The sequence below is a fragment of the Rhinatrema bivittatum genome, chromosome 10 (genome assembly GCF_901001135.1).
Source record: "Rhinatrema bivittatum chromosome 10, aRhiBiv1.1, whole genome shotgun sequence".
NCBI lineage: Eukaryota > Metazoa > Chordata > Amphibia > Gymnophiona > Rhinatrematidae > Rhinatrema > Rhinatrema bivittatum.
The window spans coordinates 65,674,679-65,687,096 of NC_042624.1; the positions used below are offsets into that span (position 1 = coordinate 65,674,679).

Genomic DNA, 12,418 nt, shown 5'->3' on the forward strand with positions numbered 1-12,418 from the left:
TTAACTGAAGAATGTCTATGTCTGTTTTCTCTCTGCAGGTTAAGTGATCAGCCAGACAATAAATGGAGCCCACAGTTGAGCTCCTTTGAGTTCCGCCGTTTACTCCGAAACCTGACCATGCTTCAAATCCGAGCCACCTACGGAGAATATAGTAAGTGAGACCTCTCCCTTAAGCCGAGAGCTGCTCCAGTGCCCCTTCCACCTCATGCTAGCCAACCTACTTCTGACCACTAGAAGGCACCAACTTGCTACAGAGATAAATGTCTAGCCTCAGCTGACGCTCCTTGGAGTGGGTCTGGCTGAGCTTTGGTTCAGATGGGTTGAACACATGACATGAATAAGCACCTTGTGCAGTAGAGGAGTAACCCAATGGTTGGAGCAGCAGGTTGAGAACCAGGGAAGCCAGGGTTCAAATCTTGTTGACGTTCCTTGTGACCTTGGGCAAATCACTTCACCATCCATTGCTCGAGGTACAAACTTAGGAGTGCATTTTCAAAGGAGTTACATGAGTGAAAATAGCATATTCTAGCAATTTTCAAAAGTCCATTTACTTCCATAAAGTCCATTTACGCTGGTAAACCCTTTTCAAACATTTACCCCATGAAGTGAATTTTCAAAAGACTCATGCGCATAAAGGGGCGGATTTGAAAAAGCATTTACATGCGTAAATCTGGGTTTTACGCATGTAAATGCACTTTACTCGAGTAAGTGGGCTTTTGAAAATTGCTACAATATATGCCATTGAATCGTCCATAGGATTTATTCGCATAAGTTCACTTTACGTGAGTAAATGGCTTTTGAAAATTGCTACAATAGTAGTTACATTTATGCGCGTAACTCCTTTGAAAATTACCCCCAGAAGTAGCAATTTTCAAAAGGCCATTTATGTGCGTAAAATCTTTTGAAAATTCATTCCGTAGCCGGTAAGCTGTCTGGGGACAGGGAAATACAGTACCTGAATGTAACTTACCTTGAGCTACCAATGAAAAGGCATGAGCTAAGTGCAAACTAAATAAATAAAAATGACATGGCTTTCAGAGCCTGGGCAAATGTAATAAATTCTGATTCGTTTTACAAATAAATTATGGGGGCAATTTTCAAAGGGACTTTGGTGGATAAAATGGTGTGTTATGCACGGATCTGGCCTTTTACCAGATTGCACGCAGGATGAGTGGGTAAATCTGCACGCCCATTTTCTGTTTGCACATAACTTTACTTGCATCAAGCAGAGGCAGTCCTGGGGGGGGGGGTTTGGACTTTATGCACACACTTTGTAAAGTTTGACCATTTGTGTGTAAATTTACAGGAAAAGATTGTGCACACCAAAGAGCAGGAGTAACTTGTACAGGGTGGATTTGGGGAGGGGGATAATTTTGAAAGAAGACCTATGTGTGTCAGTCTGCTTTGAAAACTGGAATAATTTAGGCACATATTTGTGGCACTAAGTTATGCGGGACGTATGAAAACGATCCTTCCTGAGCAGTGAGGAGAGCAGCAGCGGGGCAGGAAAGAAAAGTTTTACTGCTGTCTTATTACATTGGATTCTTTGTGCCTGCCTTCGACACCTCTATTCATGCAAAAAAAAAAAAAAAAAGCTTTGGATATCAAATTGATTTCTTTTTACAAAGCTCCTCCTTTCTTGTCTGCTCTTCCAGCCACAGGGTACCTGGATAACGTGACCCTTGTGTCTGCTCGCCCCGGCTCTGGACCTCCGGCACTGTGGGTGGAGCAGTGCAACTGCCCTACTGGATACCATGGGCAGTTCTGTGAGAAATGTGCTCCTGGCTACAAGAGGGAATCTACCAGCTTGGGACCATTCAGCACGTGTGTGCCGTGCAGCTGTCAAGGTGGCGGGGTCTGTGACCCAGACACTGGTAAACAAAACCATGAGAATTTGTCGTTCTAGGCTTAGGAATGCTGAATTATGACACAGTGATTGGATGAGGGTGGGCTGGATTATATGAAATAGTAATACAATGGATGTTGGGTTGTATGATTATAGTGATAGGACAAGGGGGTGTTGGGTTATATGACAGTGCTGGGATAAAAAGGGGGGTTATGTGATAGAATAAAGGGGTGTATGTGAAGATGTGACTGGGCAAAGAGGATGGGTTTGGCTGTACAGCATGCTGGAGTTAGCTGGTGATTTGGTAAGGGGGATGGGCTTTGGATATATATATATATACAGCGAGTCGGAGTTAGATGTGGCGTGGGGGATAGGGTTTAGATGTACAGCGTTCTGGGGTTCTTGGCTATATAGAATAATATGAAAACAAGTTTGGGTAGATGCTCAACCTTAAAGAAATGTAAACAGTTGAGAAATTAAAATAAAATAAAATAAATGAGGAACTCATGATACATGCTTCTTTTCACTTTTGGGAATTTAGGGAAAGGAACATTAATTGTATAACCCTTAGGAAAAAGAAAGCAAGGAACACTGCCACCAAAATAATAAATAACAAAAATCCAATTAATAAAGAGTAAAAGGAAATTAAAAAGTACATTAAGAAATATTAAATCACTGGTTCATTAGTTCCTAAACAAGCGGTGTCCTAATATTCATTCACTTATGGTGACTTAATTAATTTCACTCAGTATACTAGCGCATCAGTCCATTAGTTTCTAAACAATTTATGATTAGTTCATTATTTCAAGTAATCGGAAAAAAAAGCAGCAGGAGCTCCTGGTTTTTAGTTCACAGGATTATGGAAAATGCTAATGTCTTGCTCACAAAAATAAGTCCCTTATTGTAAAGCCCATAATGAAATCGCACTGTCCACCAATATTTTGGTGGTTCGCCTGCCTCAGGGGAAGATAAGGAAAATCTTAGCTGGTGCTGATGTCTGATTCAGTGTCCTGGCCCACAGGGTCACAGCCCGAATGGTCCAAAACAAAGAGAACGGTATCTGACTCGTGCACAGAGGCCGATGTATCTGGAGACACAAGAACCTAAGGCTTGCCGTGCTGGGTCAGACCAATCTCTTCTCTACGCTCCGTGACTTCCAAAAATAGTGATTTGTTCTGTCTAGTGTTCTTTCATTTATTTGTGAAAATTACTACCACTGCTTTTGTTTATTTAACTTTCTTCCTGCAGCCGTTGTTCCATTGATTTTATACCAAACTACAACAGTTTCGAAATGTTTTACACAAAAAATTGATTGGAATACTTTTTCTTAAAGGGCCGCAACGCATCACATGCTAGCACTTTTGTCTGAAGACCAGGGCTGAGCACCTTCCCACAGCTTGTTTTCTGCTGATCCTTTATTTGTTGTTCTGTGTAGACCGGTTGCAGGGTAACGGGGTAAGAGTGGACAGTGTTCCTGAGCACCGTGCTAGGATGACGAGGGTATAGTGCCGTAGTACCAGGGATGGAAGGTGACTGGCTGGAGTGTTAAGATTAACACCATCTCCTTTTTTCCTCATAGGTGACTGTTATTCGGGAGACCAGAATTTGGAAGTGGACTGTGCCGACTGCCCCATAGGATTTTACAATGATCCCCAGGATCCCCGGATCTGCCGGCGCTGCCCGTGCCAGAATGGTTTTGGCTGCTCAGTAATACCCGCGACGGAGGAGGTTGTTTGCAACAACTGCCCCCTTGGAATCACTGGTAAGGGACAATAGAGGGGTAGCATGACTTTCACCCAGGGGACTTTAGAGGAGAGGGTGTTGTTACCTGGGGTTCATGGAGCTCTTCCATACTATTAGAATTTACCATATTTGCTACATCTGGGGGTTATACAGAATGTTTCTAGATATATTACGGGATATAGTAATATAATAGTTATTGGCAGATAAGTAACCCTTGATCCATCCAGTCAGCCTATTTGCCCCATCACCTATGTCCCTGTGGATGCTTCTCAGTCCCCAGTCATTGCCTTTTCCTCACAGACCCCCTCTGTAGGTGCCCCAAACATGCTTGATGTTGGAAGGGGTTTCCTAGTGCATGGAAACTGTAATATCTACAGGTAATACCTGTTCTGACAGAAGCGAATGTGCCAAGGGGCAGGAACTCATAGTCCCGCACTCCTGCCTATGTTCAGGTGAGCTATTCCATAGTGTGGGATAAACTTTCCTCCTCCTGCCCCGCTCACCAACAACGCTCCTACAGCTTCCCTTCCTGCCCTTTCGTACTCTGCTGTCCTTCATGCCTTGGGTCCTGGGCACGCCTGGAGAGCTCACCCCAGAGCTCGCACTGCCTTTTCTCTGGCAGGGCAGAGGAAGAGGGTCCGCTGCTGCCAGTCCCTCCTCTTGCTGATAATGACTGTGAGGTCTCTCTTTGTTCTTTCCTCCCCAGGTGATCGTTGCAATCTCTGTGCTGATGGGTATTTTGGGGACCCCCTTGGCGAAAATGGCCCCCTCAGACCTTGTCAGCCTTGCCAGTGCAATAGCAATGTTGACCCCAAGGCCTCAGGGAACTGCGACCCACTGACGGGGGAGTGCCTGAAATGTATCCACAATACCGGCGGCTTCTACTGTGACCGCTGCAAAGGTGGCTTCGTGGGGAACCCTCTGGCCCCCAACCCTGCGGATAAGTGCCGAGGTACAGCCCTAGGCGGAACACCCTCTCTGTGACTTGTAGATCCAGCAAATGCGCCGCAGATCAGGAGCCCCCCTGACTTCTGACGCCAGCTCTGCCCCAGACTCTCTGTTTGATGCGGGGATGTTTATTCCTTCCTGTACCTCAAAATACAAGAACAGAAAGTAGAAAGGGAAGAATGTGTTAGCCCTCCAACAGTAAAACTAGTCAAAAGGAAAGAAGTCAAGAAGTTGGGTCAAGACGATACTTTTTTAAATGGTTAAAGGATCTTTGTTTACGACTCCTCAGGCACTGTCCGATTGTCCCCTTATTGCCTGAGAAAAAAAAAGACCTCAGTAACCCCAAAGGTTTTTCCCATCTTCAAACATTTTCTAATCTTAAAAAGGCGTCCACCTTACCGAACTGGTTAGCTGGTTTTCTTTTAAAATAATTTAAAAATAACAAACATCCCTAGATTATGAGTAGGGAACTGTTTCCAGTTTTAATTTTATTTTCCCTGGGAGATAAATAGGAGAAAAATCAGTGGGGAAAACAAATGACTCATTTGTTGGCACTGATTTTTCTCCCTTTTTTTTTTGTTCGTTATAATAAACCCTGATAAATTCCTGGGGAAAATACAATAAAAACTGAGAACGAAGGTCCCTAGTTATGAAGTTTGTAGTCGGGCGCTCGAGTGTGAATTCTCTGCAGAGCTGCGTGTACACTGATGGCGCTGAGTCCATATTGGTCTAATCGGGGGAAAACGAGCCCAGAGTGGGTGAGGCTGAGATTTTTTTTCTTCCTTGCACAGTGGCTGGGACGGTGGGTTCAGGACTTTGCATATATTGAGTTGAGGTGGGGGACACAAGTTGAGGTCAGAGAGGGAGATGAGAGTGACCTGAAGGACAGAAGCCGAGCTCTGTGCAGCGTTCCCATAGCCTGAAGAGCAAGGCCTCTGGAACGCTGCCTGACTCCCCACACGATCTTGGCTTGGAAGGGGGAGGATTCCAGCTTCCCACCCCCCTCCCAGTAGCACCCTGCACAACTGCATTCTCGCTAGTGGTGACATTGTGTTGGGTACGGTTGGGTGGTGGTGCTGGATATGTTTGCCTGCCGTCTTCTGCTACCATTACTGTCAGGACAGGATTAAGAGGAGGTCAGATGGGAAAGCGGCCAGGATGGCCTTTGAATGAATTTCAGCTGTCAGACAGTTGCAGCCTTGCTCCTTCTATACCAGCGATGTTGGAATAAATTCCAGATGTCGTCATTATTTGGTTCTGCACCCCACACTTTGGCCCGGGATAACATGGAGGACACAGTACTGAGTGAGAGGTGCCCTCAGCTGAGACCAGTCCTGGGGCTTTTGCAGCCTCAAACTGGTTCTGACCCTGATGCCAGCACCGTCCTGGGTTTCTTTTCTGATCGGTGTCTTCTCTTCCTGCAGCTTGCAGCTGTCACGCTGTGGGTGCCGAGTCCCAGGAGTGTGGGCTCGATGGGAGCTGCCGCTGTAAGCCAGGGTACGAGGGGCCCCGCTGTGAGCATCCGCCTTGCCCCGCCTGTTACGGTGACGTGAGGAATCGGGTAAGTGCAGCGATCCCACAGAACGAGTCCCCAAGGCATTCACTCTCCTATGGTCACAGAGGCCGTAGAAAAGAGAGTCAGAGTTAGGCTTAAGCTCCCGTCTCCTGGTTAGTGGTCTTTGCTGTAATTAATTTCATGTCAGAGTCATTCTGTGTGGAATTATTGTTTTTGGCAATTAATTTCCTGCAAGATTCAGTGATCTTTTTTGGGTAAGACCCATCTAAATCAGCCATATCTGGGCCAAGTGGGTGTGGAGGTGCCTGAAAGTTTGTGCTTTTGGCCATGTAGAGACGAGACATTGCATGGGGGGGGGGGGGGGGGGGGGGGCGGGAGCTGCCGCTGGCTTTTAGAGCCATGCTTGGAAACTAGACATGGCCATTTAAATGTAAAGAATGTATGTGTGTAGCAGGTGCGCTGCTGCTGCACTGCATGTATGTACTCCATGCCTTTGTTTAATGCCATGCCATGTGAGTACTTGTAGCTTCACAACAAGCCGATCTGCAGACACATAACAGGCAGGGTCTGTGCATGTACATTGGTGCCCCCCCCACCCCAGCGCCTACTGAAAGCGCGTCCCTGGATTTCCCCCCCCCCCCGGCAGTGGCAACAGGTTTTCTGGAAGATAGAACCCAGCAAGAATCTGGAGTGCTGGCCACAGTTAGCCTTGGTTTTTGATTCATCCGGTCACCCCCTTTGCTGACATAGTCACATCTGTGATTCCAGGTGGATCAGCACCAGCGGCAGCTCCGAGATTTGGAAGCTGTAGTTTCTCAGATCCAGGTTGGTGGCATCCCAGTGACTAGTGAGGAACTGGAAGGGAAGATGGTGCAGGCTGAGAAGACTGTTCAGGACATGCTGAGGGAAGCTCAAACATCAGAAGGTAATGGAGCAAATCAGAGAGTGGCCCATTTCTCGTTGTGCATGTGTGCAGGATCCCTTTCAGTGTGTATGTGGCAGGTGGACTTGGTCAGCCCTTTTGGTCTATACCTGTATGTGTGCACTGGGGGGGCAGTCTCCTCACTGTGTGTGTGTGTGTGTGTGAGAGGGTGGAAGTGTATGCAAGGAAGGCTGCGAGATAGCCCTGTGCCTCTATGTGCTTGTTTGTGTGTGGGGGTTCTGGGATAGCTTTTGTTCAGTGTGTTTGTATGGTTTGGAGGGGATGCTGAAACGCTGAGACTCTCTGTGGTTAATGTTTAATGTCATGTGAGAGTACTTGTAGCCGTACAACAAGCCGGTTAATGGGTACTCTGGGACTGCCCCCTCTCAGAGTGTGTGTGTGTGTGGGGGGGGGGGGGGGGGAGGGAGGGAGAAGGGAAGAGAGTCTAGGACAGTCCTTTTGGTGTATGTAGGTGGGAAATCATGGACTCTGGGACAGTCTTGTGTGGGTGTGTGAGGCGAGGCTCTTGGACAACCTTCTCTTACTGTGTGTATCTGGAAGTGTGGGGAAGGCTCTGGAACAATCTTCTCTATGTTGGGGGGGGGGGGGGGGGGAAGGGGAGGATGACTCTGTGACAGCTCTCTGTGTGTGTCTGTCTGCTGGGAGGGGGAACTCTGGAACAGCCCTTTCTCAGTGAATGTGTGTGTGTGTGTGTGTGTGTGTATTGGTGAGGGGGTTTCTGGGACGGCCCTTTCTCAGTGAGTGTGTGTGTGTGTGTGTGTGTGTTGGTGAGGGGGTCTCTGGGACGGACCTTTCTCAGTGAGTGTGTGTGTGTGTGTGTGTGTGTTGGTGAGGGGGTCTCTGGGACGGCCCTTTCTCAGTGAGTGTGTGTGTGTGTGTGTGTGTGTTGGTGAGGGGGTCTCTGGGACGGCCCTTTCTCAGTGAGTGTGTGTGTGTGTGTGTTGGTGAGGGGGTCTCTGGGACGGCCCTTTCTCAGTGAGTGTGTGTGTTGGTGAGGGAGTCTCTGGGACAGCCCTTTCTCAGTGAGTGTGTGTGTTGTGAGGGGGTCTCTGGGACAGCCCTTTCTCAGTGAGTGTGTGTGTTGTGAGGGGGTCTCTGGGACGGCCCTTTCTCAGTGAGTGTGTGTGTGTGTGTGTGTGTGTTGGTGAGGGGGTCTCTGGGACGGCCCTTTCTCAGTGAATGTGTGTGTGTGTGTGTGTGTGTGTGTTGGTGAGGGGGGTCTCTGGGACGGCCCTTTCTCAGTGAGTGTGTGTGTGTGTGTGTGTGTGTTGGTGAGGGGGTCTCTGGGACGGCCCTTTCTCAGTGAATGTGTGTGTGTGTGTGTGTGTGTGTGTATTGGTGAGGGGGTTTCTGGGACGGCCCTTTCTCAGTGAGTGTGTGTGTGTGTGTGTGTGTGTTGGTGAGGGGGTCTCTGGGACGGACCTTTCTCAGTGAGTGTGTGTGTGTGTGTGTGTGTGTTGGTGAGGGGGTCTCTGGGACGGCCCTTTCTCAGTGAGTGTGTGTGTGTGTGTGTGTGTGTTGGTGAGGGGGTCTCTGGGACGGCCCTTTCTCAGTGAGTGTGTGTGTGTGTGTGTTGGTGAGGGGGTCTCTGGGACGGCCCTTTCTCAGTGAGTGTGTGTGTTGGTGAGGGAGTCTCTGGGACAGCCCTTTCTCAGTGAGTGTGTGTGTTGTGAGGGGGTCTCTGGGACAGCCCTTTCTCAGTGAGTGTGTGTGTTGTGAGGGGGTCTCTGGGACAGCCCTTTCTCAGTGAGTGTGTGTGTGTGTGTGTTGGTGAGGGGGTCTCTGGGATGGCCCTTTCTCAGTGAGTGTGTGTGTTGGTGAGGGAGTCTCTGGGACAGCCCTTTCTCAGTGAGTGTGTGTGTTGTGAGGGGGTCTCTGGGACAGCCCTTTCTCAGTGAGTGTGTGTGTGTTGGTGAGGGGGTCTCTGAGATAGCCCTGTGTATTTGTCTATTTCTAGCTGTCTGTTAAGTGGTGGGGCAAAGGAGAACTCTGGTATAGCCCTTTCTCAGGGCATGTATGAGGGGGTAGGGACTGAGAGCAGATCTGGGACAGCCCTCTCTGTGTATTTTGAGGCCAGGGGACTGGGACAGTCCTTTCTCCGTGGACAGTATATATGGGGAGACTCTTGGGCAACTCTTTCTCACTGCCTGAAATGAAGATCAGGCATAATCCACTCTGTGTGTGATGGGAGAACTCTAGAATAACATTCTCAACGTACATTGTCTGGGAGACTGTGTCTGTTTGCAGATGATATAAAATTCGCAACAGAGTTTACATGGCATGAGTGGTAGAGATGATGAAAAATGAGGATCCCATTGTTGGGGGCAAGGTACTGCCTGTAGGGCAGGAGGAAAACCAGGAGGATTTTAATTTAAAAATTATAGCAGCTCTTAGGTTTTTTTCTCATGGACTTTCTGAAATAAAAGTCAACAACAAAGAAAATAGAATTTTATTTGTATTTTGTTTATTTTTCAAACAGAACAAAACATGAGTTTTTAAATTTTGTTTGTTTTACATTAAAAGCAAATGCACACCCCTACAAATCAATTCATCTGTATAACTGATTTACTGCCCTTTGTAGTCCATATTACCTAAGCAGTAAAATCTCTCTTCTGGCAGCCTCTGACAGGTCCCATCAGAATCGCCTGTCTAAACTAATCGGAGACCAGTCTAGTACCCAGAGCCGTCTGGAGCAAGTGAAGGTGACAGCAGACAGGATGCATTCTCTGGCAGACCAGTACCAGGGACAAATGCAGGAAACAAGGAGATTGATAGAAAAAGCACGCATGGAGTTGGAAGATACCAAAGCCACATTGAAAGATATGGTAAATATGATAACAAAAATGAATGTGCTCACACAGCGCTTTAGACCCTATAATTGGCACGAAATCTTCCTGCAAGTACAATTCCATGAATACTGTAACTTGGGTGAGCACTTAGTATTCATTTATTCATCCCACTAGGGCAAGGATCCCTTCACTGACATCAGACTGACCTCAGTCAGTGAAGGGATCAGTCATTGCCCAAGTGCAGTGAATAAATGAATACTAAGTGCCAGGACTGTCAGTACTATCAGCACTTAGAATTAAGTGGGAGGGGAGGATATAAGTCTCTATTCTTCCCATTCCACATTCTGGAGAATTTTAGGAATTCAGGAATAAGGGTGGAAGGTGGGCTTGGCCATAGCTACAGTTTTTTTAAATATATTGTCGGAGGGAGAACCTGCTGGTCATTGATGCATTTTTTTGTATATTGAGGGGTGGAGAGATCGGAGTGCCATTGGCTCCTACTATGTTCCTCCTAATATTCAGTAAGCTGGTGAGTGACAAAATTACTCTGATTACTTTATCTGGGTAACTTTAACCGAGTATATACAGAGGCATGCTTAACCGGTTAAATGCCGCTGAATATCCTGGTTAATGTTCTTGCTCACCAGCCAGCTGAATATAGACCAGTGTGTTTAGCTCTTTTTGCAATTGGAATAGTTAGGAGATTGGAAGTATTTCAGCATGCAGACTTCTGACCCTCCTCTGCCTCTGATTTCAGAGAGCAGCAGGTTTGATTCCTTGGGTTATCCAGTGTTGTTTGGCTAATTTATTTATTTATCTTATTTAAAAATATTTATATTCTGCCCTACTGTTAGGGGCTGTAAATAAACATTTAAAACCAGCAGCTAAAAAAGATATCTCAGGGGTGTACAATTACCAGTAAGGCAATACGGAACAGTCTCAGAGAACGTTACTGATACAATAGGTTAAATAGGTCATCACATCTAATTTACACACCAATGAGTTAATTTGTTTATTTGCATAACATTTCCTAATTGGTTGTCGTTATAATTTTATCTCATATATGCTAAAGAGATAGGATTCTTGTAAGTCATGTGATTTCTTCTAAATTGAGCCAGAAGGCAAAAAAACAAAACTCAGTGCTGACTCTTAACAATTTTTGCCTTTTAGCATACTTTTTAGAATGTTAACATACATGTCTAGCATTTCAGCATCCTTGGATATTTTTTCCAAGCTGATCAGTGCAATTTCATAGTTCTGCAATGATTTTTATTTCTTCACTGTCATCAAACTAGTTTAGCTACATAAGAAAACCTTTTCAAAGCACCATTACACTACCAGGACAAATAGTTCAAGGCGGCTTACTCTTTTTAACATAAAACAATTGTCTGACATATGGTATACCAACTACACATTCCTCTCTTCATTACTTGTCCTCATCATATTGACATATGTACATACAACTTGCTCCTTATGTTACCAATAATGGTATTACATTACCTATTTATTTAAAACATTTATTGATCACTTCCTGGATCATATCTGAATGCCTGAACATTGTACAAAATTCAACATATCGCCAAAATGATGTACAAAATTCAGCATAACAAAATATCCACCATAAAAACAGAATCACAATAAGTACAAAACAATAATTCTATTGAATCACAAATACCAACTTATCATCCACAACAATAACAGACCAACAAAACAAAATAAACAAAAAAATTAACAAAAATATATCTGTTAAAGGGGTAAAGAGAATGAGTCAATCACTGACCCTCTCTCTCTCTCTGTCCTCAGCAAGTTCCTTCTTTAGATATCCCCAGCGGGCCCAACGCTTTCTTGCACATGGCCCAGGAGGCCTTGGGATTAGCAAATGGGTGAGTACATGATTTAATATACTTCCTTTCCATATCCTGAAGCAAGGACAGTTTTAAAAGAGAAAGAACCAAGATTTGTGGCTTAATGGCAGTACTACACACTGTTATGTGGAGAGACCTGAGTTCAATTCGCAGCTCAGGTGTTCTGCTCTGTGGCTCAGCCGGTGAGAGAGGACCAGACATGCTGCAGAAGGCAGTGATCAGATCTCCTGGGGGAGGGAGTCCCAGTCATTGTGCACTCATGACATCCAATGGCCAGATTTAGGTCACATGACTGCAGGGTTCCGGAAAGGGCCCTGGTACATGGCTCCTGGCTGAGGATTGCAATGCCCACACTTGGGAAGGGTATAAAAGAAGGGAAAAATCCCTGGATAGTTGAGAATGAAGGCCAGATCCAGTCTTTGTTCCCATTGAACTGGAACTACAAAGCAGCAAAATAAGTGATTTCATTGTGGAGCTTATTTCATCAGAGAATTTACTCTGTTTAGTCACTTTCATTTCCTTCCAACTCTCAAGAGCCCCAAACAGGCCTGGTTTTCAGGATATCCGCTATGAATATGCATGAGACAGATTTGCAGGCGCTCCATCCATTTTATGCAAATCTGTCTCATGCATATTCATTCTGGATATCCTAAAATCCTGGCCTGTTTGGGGCTCTCGAGGGCCGGAGTTGGTCACTTCTGTTCTAATTCTTCCTGTTTGTGCTTTGGATCTTCTTCTCATGTTCCCCCTTTTACCTGTTCTAACCCT

At 46.0% G+C, this 12,418-nt stretch overlaps 1 protein-coding gene across 1 annotated transcript in view; it reads left to right on the top strand.

The window, feature by feature from the left end:
• LOC115099888 (laminin subunit gamma-2-like) overlaps nucleotides 1-12,418 on the top strand; it is a 63,514-nt gene that overhangs the window by 24,477 nt on the left and 26,619 nt on the right. The window contains exons 8-15 of the mRNA XM_029617852.1: nucleotides 39-151; nucleotides 1,656-1,874; nucleotides 3,426-3,608; nucleotides 4,296-4,541; nucleotides 5,962-6,098; nucleotides 6,822-6,978; nucleotides 9,616-9,821; nucleotides 11,589-11,668. Of these exons, the coding sequence (XP_029473712.1) occupies nucleotides 39-151; nucleotides 1,656-1,874; nucleotides 3,426-3,608; nucleotides 4,296-4,541; nucleotides 5,962-6,098; nucleotides 6,822-6,978; nucleotides 9,616-9,821; nucleotides 11,589-11,668 (1,341 nt within the window). The remainder of the gene's footprint in view (nucleotides 1-38; nucleotides 152-1,655; nucleotides 1,875-3,425; nucleotides 3,609-4,295; nucleotides 4,542-5,961; nucleotides 6,099-6,821; nucleotides 6,979-9,615; nucleotides 9,822-11,588; nucleotides 11,669-12,418) is intronic.